We start from the raw sequence: 24,775 nt of genomic DNA on the forward strand, positions 1-24,775 counted from the left end.
GCCTAGGTCTTCCTAAACTTAACTACTGCTTTGAAATAAGTCACTAGTGATTTTTAGTTATTTAGAAATTCTTCATTATTTTCATATTTCTTGAAAACTGGTAGGTTCATTATTAGGTACTTTTTATGCTACATTAATGAATGCTATCTTTTTAATTTATATCTCCTCATTGAAGAGTCAGTATCTTTTCATAAAGACAAAAGAATGTTTCCTAATTTTTAGTTTTTTAAATTGACACTTTTACCACCTTAAAGAACTTTTACTTAAAAAAAAAAGTGTAGGGCTGGAGAGAGAGCTCAGAGGTTAAGAGCACTGTTGCTCTTGGAGAAGACCTGGTAAACCTTCGATTTTTAAGGAAAAATAATGTTTTAATACATTTTGAGTTTATATTTTGGCGATTTCATCATAAATATAATGTATTTAGAACATTCTACCCCCAACTTCAATATTTCAACTCCTCCTGGTGTCCTTTCCACATCCTCCTCCCAGCTCCATTGTGATGGTGGTCATTGATGTCAGCGTCATCCTCCTCAGCCTTTTCTTTGCAAAGAAGAAATCATGTTTTATCATGTAAGACAAAGCTGATAAAATCATACTATGAGCACATTTATAGTTCTGTTTTCCTTTTGTCAAGTCAAAGGCAGGTGTTTGTTTTATTCATTGATATTTTTCTGAGCAAATGTAACATACTAGAAGATAGTTGATGTGTAAAATAGTAGAGAAGTGTGGTGTGGATATGAGAGAATGAGTTCCTTGATGGTGTGGAAAACTGTCGTGTATGAGTGTAAAAAAGTTCAGTAGTAAAGAAGTTCAGATTGTAGTGGTGAAACCTTATTGAAGGTAGTTTTATTTAGGTCAGTGAGCGTTTTAAACATACTTGATTTACCTTTTTTTTTTCTCTATGTCTTAGGGTTATGGTTTTCCAGTCAACCGGCTTTTTGACCTTTTATTTGAAATAAGAGATCAATACAATGAAACGTTGCTGAAGAAATGGGCTGGTATTTTCAGGTGGGTCTGCACCATGGTTCCTTAGTATAATGAATAAGTTCGTCGAACACCTAACCAGTTGGTTTTGCATATAGTAATAAGAATGCTTGTGTTCAGTTTCTGTTGTGGTAAAATGCACACTTTGATAGCTGAATCATGTGTAAGTTTACAGGGCCATGGCTAACATTCACACTTCCTCTCTAGAACCCTTGCAGGTTCCCAAACAGAAAGGAACTCGGATCCTCCTTCCTCTAGCCTCCACAACCACCGTCCTTCCTATTTTGTCTCTAAACTTCATTACTCTAGAATCCCATGTAAGTGGGGTTGTGGAATATTTGCTCTTTTGTGTCTGCATGGGTTCACCTAGCATGCCCTTGTGCTTTGTTTATGCTGTTCATCCGCCAGCAGTCTAGGCCGCAGCATGTGTCTGCACATTTTCTCTGCTCATATCGATAGGTATCTAGGTTGTTTTATTGGCTGTTTTAATATTCTCATAAGCACGAGTGTGCCAGTATCTCAGTTCCTGTTTTAGATATTTAGGGGGTTTTACTAAAGTGGAATACTGGATCATATGATAATATATTTTTTATTTTTTTTTAAAAAACTGCCATATTGTTTTCCATAGTGAATGAACCATTTATAATCAATTTATTTGTACCTTAGTTTTAATATCTATAATTTTTCCAGTAAATTATCACATACTTATAAGGTTGTATTTCAAGATATTTTACATTGGAGACAGAAATTTATGCCTTTTAAGTCTGGCTTGGGGAAGGTGCTGTTTATACAACTTAGCTGTCTTAAAGTCTCTAAGAAAAATAAATGCATTATTCACAATCACTTGCCCCAGCTTTACCCACTGGACTCTCACTGCCCCCCCTTACCCACTGGACTCTCACTGCCCCCCCTTACCCACTGGACTCTCACTGCCCCCCCCTTACCCACTGGACTCTCACTGCCCCCCCTTACCCACTGGACTCTTACTGCCCCCCTTACCCACTGGACTCTCACTGTCCCCCACTCTTACCCACTGGACTCTCGCTGCCCCCCCTTACCCACTGGACTCTCACTGCCCCCCTTACCCACTGGACTCTCACTGTCCCCCACTCTTACCCACTGGACTCTCGCTGCCCCCCCTTACCCACTGGACTCTCACTGCCCCCCCTTACCCACTGGACTCTTACTGCCCCCCTTACCCACTGGACTCTCACTGCCCCCCCTTACCCACTGGACTCTCACTGCCCCCCTTACCCACTGGACTCTCACTGCCCCCCCTTACCCACTGGACTCTCACTGCCCCCCTTACCCACTGGACTCTCTCTGGCCCAGACCTTTTTATTTTACAGTGAGGTCATGTAAGTTTCCTAGGATGAGCTCACTCTATGGCCCACACAGGCCTTGAACTTGTTTGCTGCCCCTGCCTTCTGTGTTGCTGGAGTTGTAGGTGAGCTAAATGAGATTTAGGAGTTTTCCTTGTCAGGGTCCTGGTACAGATGGGTAATGGACAATATTTGTATATAACTGTCATCAGTTTTATAGCAACTATTTTAGAGGTAGAATTTATGGCTAGAGGCAGTGATTTATGACATAGTCCTAAAATTTAATATGATATATCTTTTTACATATAAAATCTTAGAGTTCATACTTTGTAATTGAAGGCCTCTTTAGTAGTTTTTCTAACTCCGATCAACTGTCTTAAGACTGCTAGCAGGGTCATTACTCCCCAAAACTAGGGGCTGTGAAATATGTTTTCTCACTGGAAAGCTAAAGTGTTTGTTCAAATAGAGATAGAACAGACATAAGTAGAACAGAATAGATTTCATCATCCATAGCAGTTGTGGAGGAAAACAACATTTCAGTTGTAATACTTAATTCCCAAATACATTTCAATTTCTACTTTTGATACCATTCTAAGTAGTGCTTTTTGCCTAAAATGGATTTAAGCTGTCCTTACCCCCTACTGGTGTCTTCAAATGCCTTACAAGTAGTGAACTGTCATTTAATAGTAAGATGGGAGAAGTAAATGTTCACCAATACTGATATTTACAGTTTGGCTACTTCCATGACAAAACTTATCATCTCATTAATATTGTAGTACTTTCTCTATGTGTAGTTTCAATTGTAAGCATTAATGGTTTTTTAAAGTTTTTTAAAACTTTATAGTTTATTTATTTATTTATTTTCCAGGCAGGGTTTCTCTGTGTAGCCCTGGCTGTCCTTGAACTCACTTCTTAGACCAGGCTGGCCTCAAACTCAGAGAGATCCACTTGCTTCTGCCTCCCGGGTGCTGAAATTTAAGGCACGTTTTTATTTTTAATAGATAACTATGAAGTAATATGTTCATATAAATATATTTAATACATAAATATGTTCATAGAGTACATATTTTAATATAGCTATGCATTATTGGTAGCAAAACCAAAAGAATATACTCATTATCTTATGTTTAAAAAATATTTTATTGATTTTTTTTTTATTATTGAAAGGAATGAAAGGGTAGGAAAGTATTGACAGTTTCATAATGATACTAACTAAGTTCATCAGTCATCTCTGTGTGACTTCTTATAATATCAGGCATCACATAGAGCACTGAAGGAGAAGAAATCCGTATTATTGTGAGCTGGGTGAGGTGGTAACACACCTTTAATCCCAGCACTCGGGAGGCAGAGGCAGTGGAGCTCTGTGTGTTTGAGGCCAGCCTGGTCTACAGAGCAAATTCCAGGAAAGCCAAAGCTACACAAGAGAAACTCCATGTTGATTGTTTGTTTTTGTTTTTTGAGATGGGGGTTTCTCTGTAGCTTTGGACCTGACTTGGAACTAGCTCTCGTAGACCAGGCTGGCCTTGAACTCACAGAGATCCGCCTGCCTCTGCCCCCTGAGTACTGGGATTAAAGGCGCGCATTACCACTGAAACTCCACGTTGAAAAGCAAATAAAAAGAAAGAGAGAAATCTGTATGGCAGAAAGTGGAGTAAGAGTCTGTGAAGTGCCTTCAGCATCACCCCGTCTTGTGTGGCAGAGAGTGGAGTAAGAGTCTGTGAAGTGCCTTCAGCATCACCCCGTCTTGTGTGGCAGAGAGTGGAGTAAGAGTCTGTGAAGTGCCTTCAGCATCACCCTGTCTTGTGTGGCAGAGAGTGGAGTAAGAGTCTGTGAAGTGCCTTCAGCATCACCCCGTCTTGTGTAGCAGAGAGTGGAGTAAGAGTCTGTGAAGTGCCTTCAGCATCACCCTGTCTTGTGTGGCAGAGAGTGGAGTAAGAGTCTGTGAAGTGCCTTCAGCATCACCCCGTCTTGTGTAGCAGAGAGTGGAGTAAGAGTCTGTGAAGTGCCTTCAGCATCACCCTGTCTTGTGTGGCAGAGAGTGGAGTAAGAGTCTGTGAAGTGCCTTCAGCATCACCCCGTCTTGTGTGGCAGAGAGTGGAGTAAGAGTCTGTGAAGTGCCTTCAGCATCACCCTGTCTTGTGTCGCAGAAAGTGGAGTAAGAGTCTGTGAAGTGCCTTCAGCATCACCCCGTCTTGTGTGGCAGAGAGTGGAGTAAGAGTCTGTGAAGTGCCTTCAGCATCACCCTGTCTTGTGTGGCAGAGAGTGGAGTAAGAGTCTGTGAAGTGTCTTCAGCATCACCCTGTCTTGTGTAGCAGAGAGTGGAGTAAGAGTCTGTGAAGTGTCTTCAGCATCACCCTGTCTTGTGTGGCAGAGAGTGGAGTAAGAGTCTGTGAAGTGCCTTCAGCATCACCCCGTCTTGTGTGGCAGAGAGTGGAGTAAGAGTCTGTGAAGTGCCTTCAGCATCACCCTGTCTTGTGTGGCAGAGAGTGGAGTAAGAGTCTGTGAAGTGCCTTCAGCATCACCCTGTCTTGTGTAGCAGAGAGTGGAGTAAGAGTCTGTGAAGTGTCTTCAGCATCACCCTGTCTTGTGTAGCAGAGAGTGGAGTAAGAGTCTGTGAAGTGTCTTCAGCATCACCCTGTCTTGTGTGGCAGAGAGTGGAGTAAGAGTCTGTGAAGTGCCTTCAGCATCACCCTGTCTTGTGTGGCAGAGAGTGGAGTAAGAGTCTGTGAAGTGCCTTCAGCATCACCCTGTCTTGTGTGGCAGAGAGTGGAGTAAGAGTCTGTGAAGTGCCTTCAGCATCACCCTGTCTTGTGTGGCAGAGAGTGGAGTAAGAGTCTGTGAAGTGTCTTCAGCATCACCCTGTCTTGTGTGGCAGAGAGTGGAGTAAGAGTCTGTGAAGTGCCTTCAGCATCACCCTGTCTTGTGTGGCAGAGAGTGGAGTAAGAGTCTGTGAAGTGCCTTCAGCATCACCCTGTCTTGCCTTGTTTATTTTTTGTCACCACTAAGCCCTTAAGTCTGGGAGCAAATTGGTAAATTTTCGTTAGATTTTCTCTCTCTGCAATAAATAGTCTGTCTCTTTTTGAAGTAAACCTTGTGAATTGCAGTCAGTCATCCTACTGTGTGACTGTTCTCAAAAGCTATGTCCCCTGTCTGGAACTTCATCTATTTCACCCAGCATTTCCCTTTGCCTTTAGTCCTCTGTTAACTTCCAGTCCTTTCTGCTTCAATGAGTTTGGCTTTTTTAGATTCCATATGTAAGTAAAGCCATGCAGTATTTGTCTTCTAAACCAGGACTTATTTCATTTAGCATGATGTCCTAAAAGTTCTTCTGTGTCAGTGCAGATGATAGAATTTCTTAATTTTTAAGGCAACATAAACCATTGCATTCATAAAACATATTTCTATGAGTTCATGATCATCCTAGTATACATAGTGAGTTCCAGGCCAGCCAGGGCTACACAGTGAAACCCTGCCTCAAACAAGTCAAGCGATGAAAGGAGACAGAGACAGAGACCCACATTGGAGCACAGGACTGAAATCTCAAGGTCCAAATCAGGAGCAGAAGGAGAGAGAGCACGAGCATGGAACTCAGGACCGCGAGGGGTGCACCCACACGCTGAGACAATGGGGATGTTCTATCGGGAACTCACCAAGGCCAGTTGGCCTGGGTCTGGAAAAGCCTGGGATAAAACCGGACTCTCTGAACATAGCGGACAATGAGGACTACTGAGAACTCAAGATCAATGGCAATGGGTTTTTGATCCTACTGCACGCACTGGCTTTGTGGGAGCCTAGGCAGTTTGGATGCTCAACTTACTAGACCTGGATGGAGGTGGGGGTTCCTTGGACTCCCCACAGGACAGGGAACCCTGATTGCTTTTCGGGCTGGGGGGAGACTTAATTGGGGGAGGGGGAGGGAAATGGGAGGCGGTGGCGGGGAAGAGACAGAAATCTTTAATAAATAAATTAATTAATTAAAAAAACCTAAAAACTAAAAAACAAAATAAAAGTCAGTTGATGGGTGGGTACAAGCCAAGTGGGTCATAATAGTCCTCCAAGGCTCAGTGGTGAAGGTTGCTTATTTCTCACACCAGAGTCGAGATCTGAGCCACTTCGGTTGTGATTACAACTTCTCAACCCATTGTCTCCCAGGAGAGTAAGGTCAGCTCAGAGCAGTGGGCATCACTTCCACAGTGGCTAAAACCAGTTAGTCATGTCTACCATAGCCCTGTCTAACTGCAGGACATCTGCCTAGGTGAGCACACAGTAACTAGGAGGTGCCCTTTCCATCCACGGTGGGCGGAGACTGAGTAATAGACACAGTATTTTGATCTTCAGAACTTCAACTTTTCCAGAAGGCACCATCTTGAGAGATAGCCTGGGCAGGAAAGGTAAAAATGAAGTTCCGCGAGGATGTGAAACTAAAACCAGGATTCTGGAAACGAATTGCAAGACAAGAGCTATACTGGATCTTAGAATTCTGGGTGATGAGTGTTTTTCTGTTGTGACTTTTAATTGGCAAAATAAACAAAACTGTCAGAGCTGCTTTTGGTTTTGTAAAGATACAGTAGTCTAATGTCACAATAATAAGATTTGAACTTTTCTTATTTAACAGGGACATTTTTGAAGAAGATAATTACAGCCCCATCCCTATTGGCAGCGAAGAAGAATATAAAGTAGTTATCAGTAAATTTCCCTTTCAAGATCCTGACCTGGAAAAGGTACAAGCTAGTTTTTCACTTAAGGATTAAGAAAAAAAAAATCATTATATTTATTGCTTATATGGCTGTTCCTCGTGGCTTGTTCAGCCTGCTTTCTTTTTATTTATTTATTTATTTTTAAATATTTATTTATTTATTTATTTATTATGTATACAATATTCTGTCAGTGTGTATGCCTGCAGGCCAGAAGACCTCATTACAGATGGTTGTGAGCCACCATGTGGTTGCTGGGAATTGAACTCAGGACCTTTCGAAGAGCAGGCAATGCTCTTAACCTCTGAGCCATCTCTCCAGCATCAGCCTGCTTTCTTAAAGAACTCAGAATAACCAGCCCAGAAGTGTGTGTGCACACATACACACACTTTCTATGAAAGATATGTGATGGTAGTAGCTGCCTGTAGATTTCTTCTGGAAGAAGGAATATGTGTTCAGAGTCAAAATAGCAATGTAATTTTTTTATAATTGTGCACACAATCATGTGTACACACATGCATAGTCACACATATCCATTATCTCTGAGTAGAACTAGTTCTTAGAGGAAAAAAATATTATACTTTGCAACCAAGGTGGAAGGTGAGGATTGACACCGAGGCTGACCTATAGCCTTCACACAATCACTGTGGAATGCATTGTCCCCATACTGATGCAAAAATGTCCACATGAACACGCACTCATGTTCACCTCTCATGAACAACTCTCAGACACATACAAAATCCAAAGTGAATATTATATTTTGCATAGTTTTAAATTTTTATTTTCTCTTATTTTTGTTTTTCTAGCTCTTTGAAATTTATTTAGGACAAAGCTGTAAGTCATAGCAATAATAAAAAGATAGCTGAGTAAGAGAACTAGAGCGGGTAGAGAAGCTGAAGGAGAGAAAGCCAGGCTTGGGCAGGATCTCAGGGAGGGAGGAGAGTTTGTTTCAGAAGAAGAGGCCACTGCACCAGGTCTTCAGAGAGGCCAAACGGACTTAGCTGGGGAGCTGGTGGTGGTCTAGTAGGGCGTACTCACAGCCATAGCAAGGGTGCAGTCAGTATGAAGGTAGATGTCTAGTTAGACTAAAGAATAAATGAGGGGCTTTGAGGTTAAGATCTTGGAAGATTTTCCCTTTTTGGCGATTGAGAATTTTCAAGTGACTGTTGGCTGATAAAATAGTTTAGAAGTAAATCGTGGCAAGGTGATCAGAAAAACTAAGATATGTTCTGAAACTTGGACTATACTGGATGCCATCTTAAGTGGCCTCACACCTTCAGTGACAGTTACATGAAGGGTTGTTACTGCTGCTAAGAACCTGGGCTGAGGAGATGGCACAGTAGGTAAGAGCGTTTGCTGCATAAATGTGAGGACCTGAACTCGGATCCCCAAGCGCCCACATAAAAGCCAGATTAAGCTATATCTGCCTATGATCCCTGTGCCACCATGGTGCAGAGACAGGAGAATGGCTGACTGCTGGCCTCCTCCAGACTCAGCAAGAGACTCTTCAACGGTTAAGGTGAAGAGCAATAGAGCAGAACTTGGTTTACTCTTTTGGCCTCTGTGTATGCAGACACGTCTGCATACATATGTGCATACACCACGTGGACACTTCATATCTTATGCAAATACATACTTATTAAAAATAAACAACTCCCCCAAAACAAAACAACCCCAAACAAAAGCCCTCTAAGTCAGAAAACTTGTCTGTTCTTTTCATGGCCACCCGTCTCTTGTGACTAGAAAGAAGCAAACAGCTAAGCATAGCCCGTGTAGTGCTTGCGCTATTATGACACAAAGTAACATTGACATGTGAAGTCTGTGCTCAGCAGAGTCTGACTATGATCTAAGCAAAGGATTAAATGGCTGTACTTTTTTGTTTTGTTTTGTTCAGACAGGGTTTCTCTGTGTAAACCTGGATGTCCTGAAACTTGCTCTATAGTCCAGACTGGCCTTGAACTCAGATCCACCTGCCTCTGCCTCTCAAGTGCTGGGATTAAAAGTGCATGACATCACCGAAGGCAATGGCTGTGCTTTAAAAATAGATAAATAAATAAAATAAAGGATTTGTTTAAAATTAAAAGTAGGCTAGACATGGCAGTACATGCCTGTAATCCTAGCCTTTGGGAAACAAAATCAGGAGAACCACAGGTTCAAGACCAGCCAAGAGGCTACCTAGTGAGATCCTGTCTCAAAACAGCTAGCTAACTAACTAAATAAATAGATGAAAGTTAAAAACAAAGCAGAACAGATAAGAATAATGTAAAATATAACCATAGAATTTTATGCAACTATTTACATCAGTTGTGAAATCATCTTAACTTTTTACCTTTATAGAAGCTAGAATTAAAAAAAAAAAGTCTCAGAAATATTATTCACTTTCTCTTTTTACAGCAATCTTTTCCAAAGAAGTTTCCCATGTCCCAGTCAGTGCCTCTTATTTATATTCAAGTTAAAGAATTTATTTATGCCAGCCTTAAATTTTCAGAGTCCCTACACCGAAGGTAAGCTCATTAACATGAAACCTGCTTTGTCGTATGCTTTTAGGAAGTGCCAGTACTTTCTTTCCAAACCATGACTCTTTAGTGACCTGTCATCTGGTTGGAAAGGCTTCCTTATTTGAGTTATATTCAGGTTAGGTTGCTGTAACTATCTTATTTAACTCTCTGTTATTTTGGTGTTGAGACACATTTGATGGGGAAAGCTTTTTGCCCTCAGCATCTAGATTTAACTGTAATAAATATTTTGCCACATATCCTTTGCCTATATATTATTGTTAGTAGTATTTTATTCTGTGGGTATAGATGTTTTGCCTGCATGTATGTATGCATGCCTGGTGCCCAAGAAGACCAGAAGGGGGCATCAGATCCCTAGAGTTACATTTGGTTGTGAGCCACCATGTGGGAGCTGGAAATTGAACTTGAGTCCTCTGGAAGAACAGCTATTGATCTTAACTGCTAAGCCATCTCTCTAGCCCCTTCATCACTTTTAAAAGACATTTGAAGGAAGATTTCATCAGTAATGATCTTTTACCTTTAAATAGTTAGCATTTATTCAGTTGCATTTCCCTCCAGGTCTACAGATTACTCCTAAAACTACAGAGCTAAATCTAAAACATTAACTACTTTAAGATTTTATAAATTGGTAATGTATACAATGTGACTATTCTTACAAGTACTTATGTCTAAGCTAAATGTTGATCCTTTTAATACTGAAGGTCATACTTGATTAACCTACTGTTAAATTTGGAGAAGTATAGAAATTTGAATTTTGGAATTAGCTTTGTATAAAGGCTGATAAAATTTTACTCATATTTAAGGCACGAGTCCTAATGGGATAATTTTGGTTTTCCCCGCTGAAAACTATTTCCCTGCAATTTGCAATGCTTAGCCTAGAGGCATTTTTGGTTGTCACACTGTAGGTAGGAGTGCTGCATGGATAATTCAGGCAGGGACCAGAGATGCATCAGAGCACACCGTCTCCTACTGCTCTGGTATTACATGGCCTCGTATATGCCAGGCAAGCACTTTACCACCCAGCTATACCCCCAGTCTCGCAATTTGTATTTTAGAAGTAACTTTTAGCTCTTATCGTGTATAAAGTGACTTACAAACTGACTGCTTTACAGGAGAATTATAATAATGCTTTGTACAAAGTAGCTCATGATTTTTTTATCTTGATTGATTTGGTACATTTAAATTATAATGAACATTTAAGTTATAAATGAACATTCTGCTTTAGGGGAAATGATCGCTTTTAAAATTAAATTGAAGTTTGTAGCTCAGTAAGTTATTGCTGTTTATATAATATATATACATGCATATAAAAATAAGGATATATGATTTTATATGATACAAAAGATAGGACATAGAAAAAATAACTTTAGTAAGTTATATTACATTATTGAGAATGTTAACTAATTATGGTCTTGGAAAATTTTATCAATATTAACATTTGTTTTTAGCTCAACAGAAATAGATGATATGCTTAGGAAATCAACAAATCTGCTGCTGACCAGAATTCTGAGTAGCTGTTTACTGAACCTTATTAGAAAACCTCATATAGGTTTGACAGAGGTAAGAAGAAATAATAATCAAATGTTCTATTTGAAAAAATTGGGGCCAGAGAAATAGCTCAGAGAAAGAGCATATAATTGCTCTTGCAGAGGACCTGGGCTAGATTTCCACTGCACACATGGCAGCTCATAGCCACCTGTAATTTCAGTTTCAGGGGACCTGATGCCTTCTTCTGGCCTCTGTGAGCCCCAGGCACGCATGTGTTACACAGACACACATGCAGGCAAAACACCCATACACATACAATAACAACAAAAAATGGGAAATGTTATCCTGTAGCTTTGCATTTAAAATTTATTAATGTAAGTATGCTTTAAAAAAATAAAAACATCAGTACAATTCAGAATGTGAGAGAGGAGCTAGAGAGATGGCACATCAGTTAAGAGCACTGTCTGTTCATCTAGAGGGCCTGGGTTCAATTCCCAGCACCCACATAGCAGCTGGCAGCATCTGTAGCTCAGGTCCAGGGGCTCTGACACCCTCTTCTGGCCTCCACCACCGCATGCACATGCTGTGCAAATGTGTGTGCAAATAAGACACACATTGAAATTAAAAAAAAACTTTAAAAAAAGGAAATAGGAGGGAAGAGTTTACTTGGGGGAGTAGTAGACAGTTGGAGGTGTGAAGAGAATAGACTTCAGCCTTTACATAGACAGTTACAATCCTCATTTTGTACTTGTTAAGTGTATGGGATCTGCAAATTGCTATTGAAAGTTATTTCAAAGTAATTGGCTGTGAACTCCTAATATGCCTATTTTTAAAACAACATTAATTCTTGTAAGAAGTATTTAGGATATACTTTGGAAGTCAGATAACCAGTTGTATCCTGTTTTGCTGGAATTATGCAGACACAGTACAAAGGAAGACTGGAAGTAATGATTGTGCTTTTTGAAAACCAATTAGTCCTGCACAGGCATGATCTGTATTTACTGTGGCTTTCGTGTGTTTTAGTTGGTGCAAATCATCATAAACACAACACACCTGGAGCAAGCTTGCAAATACCTGGAGGACTTTATAACTAACATAACGAATATTTCTCAAGAAACTGTTCACACCACAAGGCTTTATGGACTTTCTACTTTTAAGGTATATAAAATCTGACCAAAATAATTTTGCTAAATTATTATATGAAAACTTTGGGAAATTAAAGATAATTTTTATTATATTCTAAACACTGAGAATATATTAGAGATAATCACTGCTCATAATGATAATCAGTTGTGTGAGTTCCTCTTAGCAACTTAAACATCTTAATGAAATATTAAAAATAGTTTTGATTTTTTATAATATAGTTTGTTCATGTTTTGATAATAAATGGTAGTACTGAATTAGACTAACTGAATATCCATTAATGTTTCATAGTTTAATAAATGTACATGTTTGTGTGTATTTGGAAATTAAAAATGAAGTATGAGGTTTGCTTTCTATCCTTGTTCTGATCTGAAGAAAAATAGATTCAAATTCCTATGTCAGGTTGAAAAGAGTTCAGATTGTGTGAGACCATGGACTGTGCTGAGAGACTCACCAATTAATGGTGTTTAAGCAGAATACCAGATTAATTTCCCGTGTTTTTTATAATTTGATTTTCTTTATTCTCTTTCTTTCAGTTTTTATTATTATTATTATTTTTGGTTTTTCAAGACAGGGTTTCTCTGTGTAACAGTCCTGGCTGTCCTGGAACTGAGTTTGTAGACCAGGCTGTTCTTGAACTCAGAGATCTGCCTACTCTACTTCCCGAGTGCTGGGATTAAAGGTGTGCACTACCACGCCCGACATAGCCCGTTTTCTTACTCTATTACTCCTGAGCTGTAGATGAGCTGCTGACCGTGGCAGCTCTCTGTTGCTGCGATAGAACCCAAGAAACAGAGTGGCAAAGCCTACTTTTGGCTGGCAGCTCTACAAGTTTCAGTCCAGGATTCCTTATCTTTATTGCTTTGGGTTTAGGATGAGGCCAGGCGTTATACTGGTGAATACATGGTGGTGCTGAGTGCCTCACCCCATGGCATCTAGAGTGCAGTCTTGTACTGGCCAGCTTCCTCCTCCTGCTTGTGTCTCTTCTGTGTTCCAGGTTGCTGACACTGCCCCCCCCCCTTCACTCAGGGCATTTCTTCCCCAACTCAGTTGCAGTTCCATATGCTAGATGACATCACCAAGCACAAGGACTTGAGCTGAGATCCCCAGAACCCCCCAGAAGCTGGGTACAGCTGTGTCTGTCATCCCAGCACTCCTAGCGAGAGGACAGGGAGAAGAATCCTCACAAGCTCCTGGGCCGGCCTCTCCTTTGAGACTGTGCTGTTGCTGTGAACACCAGGCTCGCTGTCTCTGCTGCCCATGCCAGTGTAGGAATGCTGGGATTGCAGGTGCCTGCTGTGGCACCCACTCTTATGTGGGTTCTGGGGACTTGAACTCAGGTTCTCATGCTTGTGTATCAAATAAAGGCATCTTCCTAGCTTTTAAAATACACAATTTCTGTCCATCTCATTGTCAAGTTCCTTCTCATGAGTGAATATTAGGTTTTCTTGTGTTAATCTGTTTTCTGTCTGCCTTCAGCACCAGTGGTGCCATTCGACGATGAATTGAATGCTGTATGCCGTGTAATTCAAACCAGAAAGTTCAGTGTTCAGAATGGTTTATTGGCATATTGTTTCTCGAGTCAGAATAAAAACTAGCTAAGGAGGACACATTTGTTGAGGTGGTTTTAACTTTTCCTCTCATTTCTATTTTTAAGGCCTCCAAAAGGTTTAAATTTTAATCTAAATTAATTTTAATTTTAATCTAAATGATTAAAATTAACCCTTTTGTCCCTAAGTGTTCAGAAAGTGTTTCAAATGAGATACTTGTATTAATCAGTGATATTAGCAAAAAAAAATGGTAAGAAAAACAACTTAAACTTCCTTAAACAATAAGGGGTCTGGGTGTTATGGCTATGTGGGATGCTTAAGCAGCAGGATCACTTGTGCCCAGAAATTGAAGACTAACTTGGACAACAAATCAAGGCCCGTTGGAAAATTACAATAGTGGGAAAAATGTTTGCCCATTGTGACTGAAAGGTCCAAGGATAGGCAGATTTCAGGAGAGGGTGAAGTTGACTGACCCAGAATCTCTTCCTCTAATCTGTGTTACCTCTAATCTATACAAGCTTGGCTTCATCACCACACTCTACAGTGTACAGAGTCTACACGGTGACCACGCAGCTCTTCCTCATGGTAAAATGCTCCCTGGTCACATCTCCAAACTTCATGCCTAGCTATTACAGGATTCTTTGCTCGTAAGATGGGAATTACCAATCAACTTGACCTCATCAGGACCCATCCTTGGGACTAGATCTGGATTTAGCTCTGTCCAAACCCATAACTGTGTTTTTTTCCAAAACTATACTTGGGTGATTTTAAAGAAGGAACCATAGATAACCGGAAGTTGTAGGTGTTTACTAACAGTGTTGATCTGTTAGCCTTTATTCAGGACACGTGTGCTTCCAGTCCGGGAGGTGCAGAAGCTTGTGTATGTTAAACACACCTTTGGCTGAGAAGCACCGCTAATGGTAGGAGAGCATTTTCATACCTTGGAAGCAGAGGTTGGCACTTTTTCCTAGACACATTTCTGCCCCTAGAGGGCACCGTTTCTTTAACTAGCAAAGGAAGAGTATTATTTTATAAGCTGAATTTTACATTTTAATTAAGAGAATATAGCAGTGTGTCAGTTCATGCAGGCCAAGGGCACATGCACTTCCCAGTGATTGTATTTGGAGCCTGGTGCTTAGTGAAGTCCTTTGAAATGTTTACTGCTCCTGTTCAGAAGTACTAGCTGATTATTTTTCTACCTTGTGTAGTCACTAAAGTTTTTACTTAGAGTTCTTTGCTTGCTATTATAGTCTATGGAAGGCATTAATATGTCCTAAAATAAGCTCTCTCTTAATTTAAAAGACGTTAACCCAGTATATAGGAAAAGCAGAACTTCTTGATGTTACCTTAGAAAAGTAGGTTAATCACCAAAGTTCTTGATAGAACAGTGACAAAAAAATGAATTGTTATATTCTCTACTTCAGTTTTGCTTAATTCCTTTACCAAACAAAACTAAACAAGCTAGTGTAATCTGAATCACTTTTTCTCTGAACACACACTATTTTTATTTGAGACAAAGTTTCACTGTGTAGCCCTAGTTGGCCTGGAAGTCACGGGTTGACTTCACAGATCCACCTCCCTCTGCCTCCCTAGCATGGGATTAAAGGTGTGCAACTCTATGCCCAGACCTAGAAAACACAATTGCTTCATTTGAGTAGAATGTAAGTGATTTTATTGTCATTTTACATTTTCTGCCTTCAGATTCAAACTTATTTTTTTCCCACATGGCTTCAAAATGCCTAGGTATTTGGTTCTTTGACTTGTGGTTAGTGTTTCAGTCATCCCATACTTAAGCTCTTTCAAGAGATTGTGAACTAATAACATTCTTTGTTTTACCATAATGAAACTATGCGGCTATAAAATGGGAATGCAGGCAGTTGGGGAAGGGAGCACACACCTTTAATTCTACCACTGGTGGTGGGGGACACAGAGGCAGGCAGATCTTTGAGTTCAAGGCCAGCCTGGTCTACATAGTGAGTTCCAGGACAGCCAGGGCAACACAGAAAACCTGTCTCTAAAAAGCCAAAAATAAATAAGTAAACAAATAAATAAAATGGAAATACAGCATTGTTTTTAAGGCTAGAGTTAAAATAGATCCATAAAAGAGTAAGATTTATATAAATTTATATAAAATTTTGTTTGGAGGGGTCTCTTAGGGACTAGCTTTAAGTTTTTGTAGATGGAGTTAGTGCTCAAAGGCAGATTACTGGCTTCTTATGGCCGAGAGTAAAAGACGAACTTGCTGTGCATCTCTCTCTCTTCTTGCCTGCATTAGGTGCAGCCCAAGAAAGGAGGAGAAGTCATGGATAGCTGTGTGTGTGTGTGTAGGGGACATAATAGATGACAGGAAGAGCCAGTGTCTAGGTTTCCTTTGCCTGGTGATCCTGGAAGCAAAGTGAGTGTTAGTGAGCTCTGGAGTGTTGAGCTTCTGTCAGTCTGTGCTCTGGCAATGCTTCCTCACTGCAGTTCTGCAGGGACCCGTATCAGTATGCTTAGATCAGTAAGAGAATGAGACTTGAAAGAAAGGGCTGACCGTGAACACTGGACGAAATGCAAAGTGATAAATATGTTTATGTTGCTCTGAGAAATTGACCTACAGGTGGTGTCATTAAGGTGTGGTGTAGTTCTGTGGGCCACAAGCACGTGACAGTCTATTACTCCCTAATGTAACAAGGAAGGTTAAAGAGGGGTGTGTATTACTTATGGTTAATACACATTAAAGATGACTCCACTGTCCAATTACTAGTGCACAATTCCAAAATGTTGTTTTGCAATTGTTCAATTGCAAATGGTGCCAATAAGTTAAATTGTGTAATTGTGTAATTTGGAGATCTTGATATTGTGATGAGTAAAACAGATGAAAACTTCTGTCCTTAATGAAGCTTACATTTTGGTGGATATTCTTTATTTATTTATTTATTTGATTTATTTATTAAAGATTTCTGTCTCTTCCCCGCCATCGCCTCCCATTTCCCTCCTCCTCCCCCAATCAAGTCCCCCTCCCTCGTCAGCCCAAAGAGCAATCAGAGTTCCCTGCCTTGTGGGAAGTCCAAGGATCACCCACCTCCATCCAGGTGGATATTCTTTTTTTTTCTTTGTTTTTGAGCCATGGCCTTAATATGTAGCTCTGGTTGGCCTGGAACTCACTGAGAGCTGTCTGCCTCTGCCTCCTGGGTATGGGGATTAAAGGTATGTGTCCCCATGCCCTTTGGTGGACGATTTTTACTCAGGGTCCTGGATATATACTGATAATACTGATTCGGTCATTGATAAGATGTAATGTTAGCTCTTCAGTCTTAAGACTTCTCTGATCTTGCATTAGAATTAGAGCCTGGTCCCACTGCCAGTGGCTGCTCACACTGTCCAAGATACATCATTGTCACCTGCATTCAGGGGCCTAGTTCAGTGCTATGCAGGTTCCCCAGTGGTCAGTCCAGAGTCAGTGAGCTCCCACTAGCTCAGGACAGCTGATTCTCTGGGTGTCCCCATCATGGTCTTGACCCCTCTTCGATTGTACTGTGGGAGCTTGGCTCAGTGTTTAGTTGTGGATCTCTGCATCTGCTTCTATTTGTTGGAGGAGGGAGCTGCTTGTTGGTTCCTGGCCACCCAGCTAGCTTAGACCTGAAATAATCACACAAAAACTATATTAATTAAATCACTACTTGATCTATTAGCTCTGGCTTCTTATTGGCCAGCTCTTACATATTAATTTAACCCATCTCCATTGATGTGTGTATTTCCACATGGCAGTGGCTTACCAGCAAAGTTTCAGCATGTCTGACTCTGGCAGCTCCGTGGCATCTGCCTTCTTCCTCCCAGCATTCCATTTAGTTTTCCCCGCCTAGCTCTGTTCCCCTATAGCTCTGCTATAGGCCCAGAGCAGTTCCTTTATTCATTATTTAATAAAAGCAATACATAGACAGAAGGACCTCCCACACCATCTATCTGTTTCTGGATGAGGGTTCTGGCTTCTCTGGGGTTGTGGACTGTAGGTTGGTTATCCTTTACTTTATGTCTGGTATCCACTTATTAGCAAATATATATTATGTACTTGCTGGGTCTTGCTGGGTCTGGGTTACCTCACTCAGGATGTTTTTTTTTTTCTAGTTCTGTTCATTTGCCTGCAAATTTCAAGATTTTTTTTACTGCTGAGTAGTACTTCATTGTGTAAATGTACCACATTTTCTTTATCCAATCTTCAGTTGAGGGGCATCTAGGTTATTTCCAGGTTCTTACTATTACAAATAATGCTGCTATGAACATAGTTGAGCAAATGTCCTTGTGGTGTGAGTGTGCCTCCTTTGGGTATATGCCCCAAAGTGGTATTGCTGAGGTAGATTGATTCCTAATTTCCTGGGAAATTATCATATTGATTTCCACAGCAGCTATGTAAGCCCATTCCCTATGGAGAATTCCCTATGAGAACCTTGCTCAGACTAGACATGAGGGTAGGGGTGGGTGGATCTTGGTTCTGCCTCAGCAAGGTGATGTACAGACTTAGTTAACTTCCCAGGGGAGGCCTTACCCTCTCTGAGGAGCAGATATGAAGGGTGGGATGGGGGGAAGGTAGGGAGAAAGAGAGGAGAGGAGGGCGTGGGAACTGGGATTGGTATGTTAAAAAAAAAATTTCTCTGAGTTTAATTGCATTAGACTTTTCAGGGAGTATAGGTTACTGAAAGCAGAGTTAGAACTCATTGCTGTTATCACACTTAGTACTTTTTTACACTTACAGCTAAGACACTTCTTTAACTTACCTTGAGTTCTTCTTTCACCTGCAATACCGTGTTTGCTTTCTTCCATATATTTTTATTTTTTATTTGCATCCTAAATACTTTCTTTTAAAAATATTTTTGTTAATTCTTTGATAATTTCAAGCCTGTACACAGTGAATTTTGGTCATATTCACTCTCTGCTTCTCCCTAACACCTCTCATATCCACTCTCCCTCCTAACTTCATGTCTTCTTTTTATTTTTATTTCTATCCCACTGAGTCTAGTGTGTGCTACCCATATACTGAGAGGTGTAGGGCTACCTGCTGAAGCTTAGTGAGAACCTACCAGGGTAACGCCTTTAAAGAAAACTTCCTCTTAATTCCAGCAGCCATCAGTTGTCAGTAGCTCCTCAGTTAGGGGCGGGGGCTCATGAATGCCTCTTCACTCCGTGCTGGAATACTGACTGGCGTGATCTTGTACAAGTCTTGTGAATGCAGTCACAGCTGCTCTGAGCCCATGTGTGCAAGGGTCCTGTTGTGTCAAAGAGACAGATTTTTACTTGTCTTCTCCCAAACCCTCTTTTTAGACCCGTCTGCCCCTTCTTTTGAGATAGATAGCCCCTGAGCTTTGAGGGAAGGGGGCATGGTATAAATGTCTCATTGTTGCTGAACACTTCCCAGGCACTTATTTCCTACACTTGGACAAGTTGTCAGTTTCTGTGTTAACTGCCAGTTGCTGCATAAAAAACCTGCCCAGATGAGGTCCGAGTCCTGTGCTCATCCAGGCTTGTGTCCTTATTCTGAATGCCGTGTCTACATTTGTCCCTTCCAGGTACCCTTCCCTATCTCCAGAAGTCAACACAGCTGTGAAATCTGTGTTTAGCCTTTAAGTTCATCTTTTTCTATTTTTAGGAAATAATATATGGCCAGCAATTGCTGAGTGGAATGTGCTGCAGATTTGTGTAAGGTCTAGTTGCTTTATATTGCTCATCATCTGTTTCTTCCATCAGATACTGAACCTAATGATTCTTTCCCATTTAACTTAATACATCTTAGCAATTTGACTGTTTATAGTTTCTACTTACTGAGGTATTTTCCTTGTTTCTTAAAAGAGTTTTTTTGTTGTTTTGTTTTGTCTTTTCAAGAGAGGATTTCTCCGTAGCTTTGGAGCCTATCCTGGAACTAGCTCTTGTAGACCAGGCTGGCCTCAAGCTCACAGAGATCCTCCTGCCTCTTCCTCCCGAATGCTGGGATTAAAGACGTGTGCTACCACTACCTGACAAGAGTTTTTAAAGGTTTCCTTTTGCTCTTTGGTCATGTTTTGATAGTTTATGTGAAGTTTTGTCCTGTAGTCTAGTAACTGGGCTTCCTCAAAGATTCTTCTATTGGTTCTCTCTTCCTTAGAGGGGCCATGTTTTCCTATCTGTTATATGGTTTGTAATTTTTATTGATACCAGGCATTTAAAATGAAGTAATAAGGCAGTTTTGGACATGAGTATTCGTTCATCCTTGGATTTGTTGGTCCTCCTGTTGGCACTTTATTGTTTTTCTGGACTGAATTTATGAAGTCTGTTTTCTTTGTGTGGCACTGGTCTACTTGCTTAGCTTAATGGTCAGCTAGTGATTAGATTGAGATTGCCCCTGGAAGCCTAGGACCGTTAAATCCATGTCTTGTAAGAGACTCTGTGTGTGCTGAGGCATGCCTTAAAAACATACATAGAAGTTAATGATTCTGTTTAGCTTTCATTTCCTGCTTGTACAAGCCTCAAGGGGGTCATAATGAGAGCTAAGACCCTCTCAGGCCTTTTCTGGACATGAACCCTGCCCCAGAGGAAAACTCTTCCAGTTTTCCAGGAAAATGTTTTGTTGTTGTTGTGTGTTTGTGTTGTTGTTTTGTTTTCAGACAAGGTTTCACTGTGTATTCTTGCTTGACCTGGAGCTCACTACATAGACGAGGCTAGCATTGAACTCACAGAGGTCTGTCTTCCTGTCTCCTGATTGCTGGATGTTGTAATATGAGCGGCGGGGCTGCGTCCCCAGCACCCCGGCCGCCAGCATGGCTAGCTTATGCCCCGAAATAATTACACGGAAACTGTATTCTTTTAAACACTGCCTGGTCCAGCCTGTTCCAGCCTCTTATTGGCTAGCTCTTACATATTGACCTAACCCATTTCTAATAATCTGTGTAGCCCACGAGCTGGCTTACCAGGAATGATCTTAACCTGCGTCTGCCTGGAGTGGGAGAATCATGGCGACTCCCTGACTCAGCTTCTTTCTCCCAGCATTCTGTTCTGTTTTCTCCGCCTACCTAACGGTTGGCCTATCAAATGGGTCTAGGCAGTTTCTTTATTAATAAGAAATCACTCCCACATCAGCTGGAATTAAAGTATGGGCCATTACACTCACTATGTGTCGGAGTTTTAAAAGATGTCTCTGGACGTGTTATTTTCCAGTGCTTACTTTTTAGCTCTTGGTTAACCATTTATGAATCAAAACTATAATACCATAGGTATCCTCTTTATTAAAAAAATTCCCCTAATTGTTTTGACAATACCCATGGGGAAAGACATTTTTGCACCAGAGAACCCTGATTTAGGTCATATAAAGATATCCCTGAAAATGTGGCTGGAGTTGATTTGCATGTATTTACATTCAATTAGGAGTCAGTTTGCATGAATTTACAATTTGTGTGCACACCTTTAATCCCAGCATTTGGGAGGCAGAGGTGGATCTATGTGAGTTCAGGGCCAGCCTTGTCTACAAGAGGTAGTTCCAGGATAGGCTTCAAAGCCCCAGAGAAACCCTGTTTCGAAAAAAAAAAGAGAGAGAGAGAGATGACAAAATATACAGGAACATGTACTTAAATTATAAGTGAATGCTATACCATTTTATAAGGGACCTTAATTTATTGTTTGTAATGGGAGGAAGATTCTGAAACCAGCCATCTGTGAAGACAACTATCTTCTGTTTTCTCTGTGATATCCAACTTACTTTCCCTTAGTGACTCTGTGTGGTGTCTGCATCATCAACAACCTCTGTTTTCTGGCTTCTGTTCTTCCTAAAGGCCGTTCTCATAGGCTGTTAGGAGAACAAGTCAGGGGGTTAGTATTGTCAGCTGAACGAATCTGGAATCATCCAGGAGATGAACCACTGGGCATGCTTGTAGGGGACTATCTTGTTTGTTAATTGAGGAAGGAAGGAAGGCACTGTGAGTGGCACCTTCTTCTGGCTGGGGTCTGGGGTTTCTGTAAGTAAAGAAGGTTACTGAGCAGCAGCTGGCATCTGTGTGTGATGAATGGAATAAACAGGGTCTCCCTTAAGTTGGTTCGTCAGGGTGTTTCATCACAGCAGTAGGGAAGGAAACGAAGACAGGCCTCTTAAGACCAAAAGGTTGACAGTAGAATTGGGAAGGAAAGCAAACATGACATCATTCAGATCAGCTTTGAGGTGTCAGAAAACACCTTTACTGTATAAAACAAAACACTTAAAATTTAAGGACACTTGCTTCTGTAACTGTTTTTTACTGCTGTCTTTTGTCTCAGGATGCTCGACATGCAGCAGAAGGGGAAATATATACCAAACTCAATCAAAAAATTGATGAATTTGTTCAGCTGGCTGATTATGACTGGACAATGGCTGAGTCAGATGGAAGAGCAAGTGGTTATTTAATGGATCTTATTAATTTTTTGAGAAGCATCTTTCAAGTGTTTACTCATTTGCCTGTAAGTATAAACCATTTCTGATATTGTAAGTTTGCTTTCTAAAATCCATCTTAGGATTTAATATTGGGTGCTTTGCTGTTTAAATCAACCTCTTAGTTTGTGCATTTATTTTTCTATTATTATAAATCACTTGATAAAGAATCTAGCTGAAGTTGTCTGAGGTTTTAATTTATAATTGAAATAACTATAGCTTCCTGTTAAAGGCAAAACAAACCCATGAAATCAACAGTATAGATTTAAATAGAAATAATCTTTAATAGGAGTTTGTATGAAAGTCAGTATAATCAATAGGGTTTTTTTCTAGCTTACAGGGTACAAGAAAATATTAGATATTTTAAATTGTCTGTCTGTCTATCTATCTATCTATCTATCTATCTATCTATCTATCTATCTATCCATCCATCCATTCATCCCAGATGACTCTAGCTTGTGTCAAGTTGACAGAAAACTAACCAGCACATCCTATTGCATAAGATATAGCTGAATTTAAAAATAAAATATTTATGTAGAACCTAAAGAAATACTACTAGCTATTTCCTTTGTTTGAAATGAGAAAGCATCCCCAGTATTTCCAATATCAATTGCTCTTTTGTTGTAAATAGTTAAATAGAATAGTTTAAAGAAAATATTCAGGAAGAAAAAAAAAACCTTTAAATTATTTTCATTCTATAAAATAATGGGTTTCATTATGACATAGTTATACATATATCGTGTATTTAAAATATACTTATCCTGCCTTTATCTAGCTCAAACAATGCCCCTTTCGAGGTTGTGCCTGGCTGTAATATAAGTTATAGAAAGTGACTGTCTTAGGGTTTTTATTGCCGTGAAGGGACACCATGACCAGGAGAACACTTACAAAGAAGGCATTTAATTGGGATGGCTCCCTTGCAGTTGCAGAGGTTTAGTCCGATATCATGACGGGGAGCATGGTGATGGGCAGGCAGATGTGGTGCTAGAGAAATAGCTGAGAGTGCTGTATCTTGCAAGGCAACAGGAAGTCAACTGACTGCCACACTGAGGGAAGCTTGAGCAAAAGAGACGTCAAAGCCCGCTGCCATAGTGACACACGTCTTCCAACAGGGCCACACCTTCTAATAGTGCCACTGCCTTTGGGGGTCACTTTCTTTCACACCACCACAGTGACAGAAATGAATTCTTCCCCTGCCGAGCTATCACTGTCACACCAAATTTTTCCATCTGCTCATCTGACAATTGAGTTCAACGAACGTGGCAACTGTGGGTGTGTCCTGTTTCCAGGACTGCTTGTCTTCCCTGGACTGCCTGTTTTCTCTGGACTGCCTGGCTTACCTTGTGCTTTTGGCTTTGGGTCCTCATATCCAGAAAGCCAGGGTTGGAACTACAGCCTGTTACCCACTTTTCTTTGCATAACCTTTGTGTTTTTCATTCTTTTCAGGTCCTCTGCCTCCCCTTTCATGATTTCTGTTGCTCTTCTGTGTCTGTCTTTGGAATATAGTATGTTCCTTGTGTTCCTTAAATCTTCTTATTCACAGACTTCATTGAGGAAGCTGTTCCCCCATGCTGTGAAAATCCCATAGTTTCTATTTTTTTTTTTTTTTTTAGCAAGGAACAGTTGCTGAATTGACATGACTTTACTTTACTGTTGTATATAAATACTGTGTGTTTGCACTGTGTGCCTTTTACATGCATGCATTTGCTAAACCTTTTCCCCTGACTGGGTTATTTATATATACTTTTTTGTTTGTTTCGCATTTTGCTTAGGGCTCTTCTCCTTAGAACAAGCAGGAATGGAGCTAGTCATGAGGTTATGTTTTCAGGACTGATTTCTTTTTTAAAGATTTGTTATTTTTTTATTTAGGTGTTATGTGTGTACATTTGTGTGTATGTGTGTGGGTGCCCATAGAGGACAGAAGAGAGCATCTGATCTCCTGGAGCTGGAGTTAGAGGCTGTAACTGGCTGTAAGCTGGCTGCTGTGGGCCATCTCTTCAGCCCCTGGAGCCACTCTCTTCCGCATGTGACCTGTGCAGTTGTAGCCTTCCCCACTCGGAGACTTCTGAATAGGATTTAATATTCTGCTGTTTTTAGCTTCAAGTTCATACATTTTTGAATAAAGGACTACAAATTTTCATTTTCCACTGATTTCCACAAAATTACCTCCTGCCTTCTCTGTTTCTTATACCTACCATCCTCCCTCTCATCCCCTGCCTTGCCCTCCCTGCCTTTCTTCTCTTTACCCCTTTCCCTCTTTTTACTTTCTGCTTCCTTTCTTCTCCCTATATCTACAGCTTCAGCTGTCCTCAAGTTGTTCTCCAGTTTATTTTCCCCGTTCTCCACTCTCATGTCCATCGCTCTCATATTTGCCTTCTCTGTGCCTGTACAGCTGGCTTCCAGCCGCTCTGTGGTTCTCCGGCAATGTGCAATGGACAGTGGCTTTCTCTGTTTTTGAATAATTTATCATTTTAAAAGCTAATTCAGTACTTTCTATTTTGCTTCTATATTTGGATGCAAAACATGTTATCTACCATATTGATTTTTTATGTGCATGAGTGTTTTGCCTACATGTATGTAAGTGCATCACATGTGTTCAGTGCAGACAGAGACCAGCAAAGAGTGTACAAGTCCCTGGAACTAGAGTTACAAGTAGTTCTGACTCTCATGTGGG

General features: G+C 40.6%; 1 protein-coding gene across 1 annotated transcript in view; it reads left to right on the top strand.

Annotated features, from left to right (window-relative positions):
• The window catches only part of Exoc6 (exocyst complex component 6), a 138,929-nt gene that overhangs the window by 51,793 nt on the left and 62,361 nt on the right, over positions 1–24,775 (top strand). Inside the window, exons 13-18 of the mRNA XM_075973922.1 lie at positions 911–1,008; positions 6,922–7,027; positions 9,395–9,504; positions 10,965–11,076; positions 12,028–12,162; positions 21,951–22,130. Coding sequence (XP_075830037.1) covers positions 911–1,008; positions 6,922–7,027; positions 9,395–9,504; positions 10,965–11,076; positions 12,028–12,162; positions 21,951–22,130 — 741 coding nt within the window. The remainder of the gene's footprint in view (positions 1–910; positions 1,009–6,921; positions 7,028–9,394; positions 9,505–10,964; positions 11,077–12,027; positions 12,163–21,950; positions 22,131–24,775) is intronic.

This window comes from Microtus pennsylvanicus, chromosome 5 (genome assembly GCF_037038515.1).
Source record: "Microtus pennsylvanicus isolate mMicPen1 chromosome 5, mMicPen1.hap1, whole genome shotgun sequence".
NCBI classification, from domain to species: Eukaryota; Metazoa; Chordata; class Mammalia; order Rodentia; family Cricetidae; genus Microtus; species Microtus pennsylvanicus.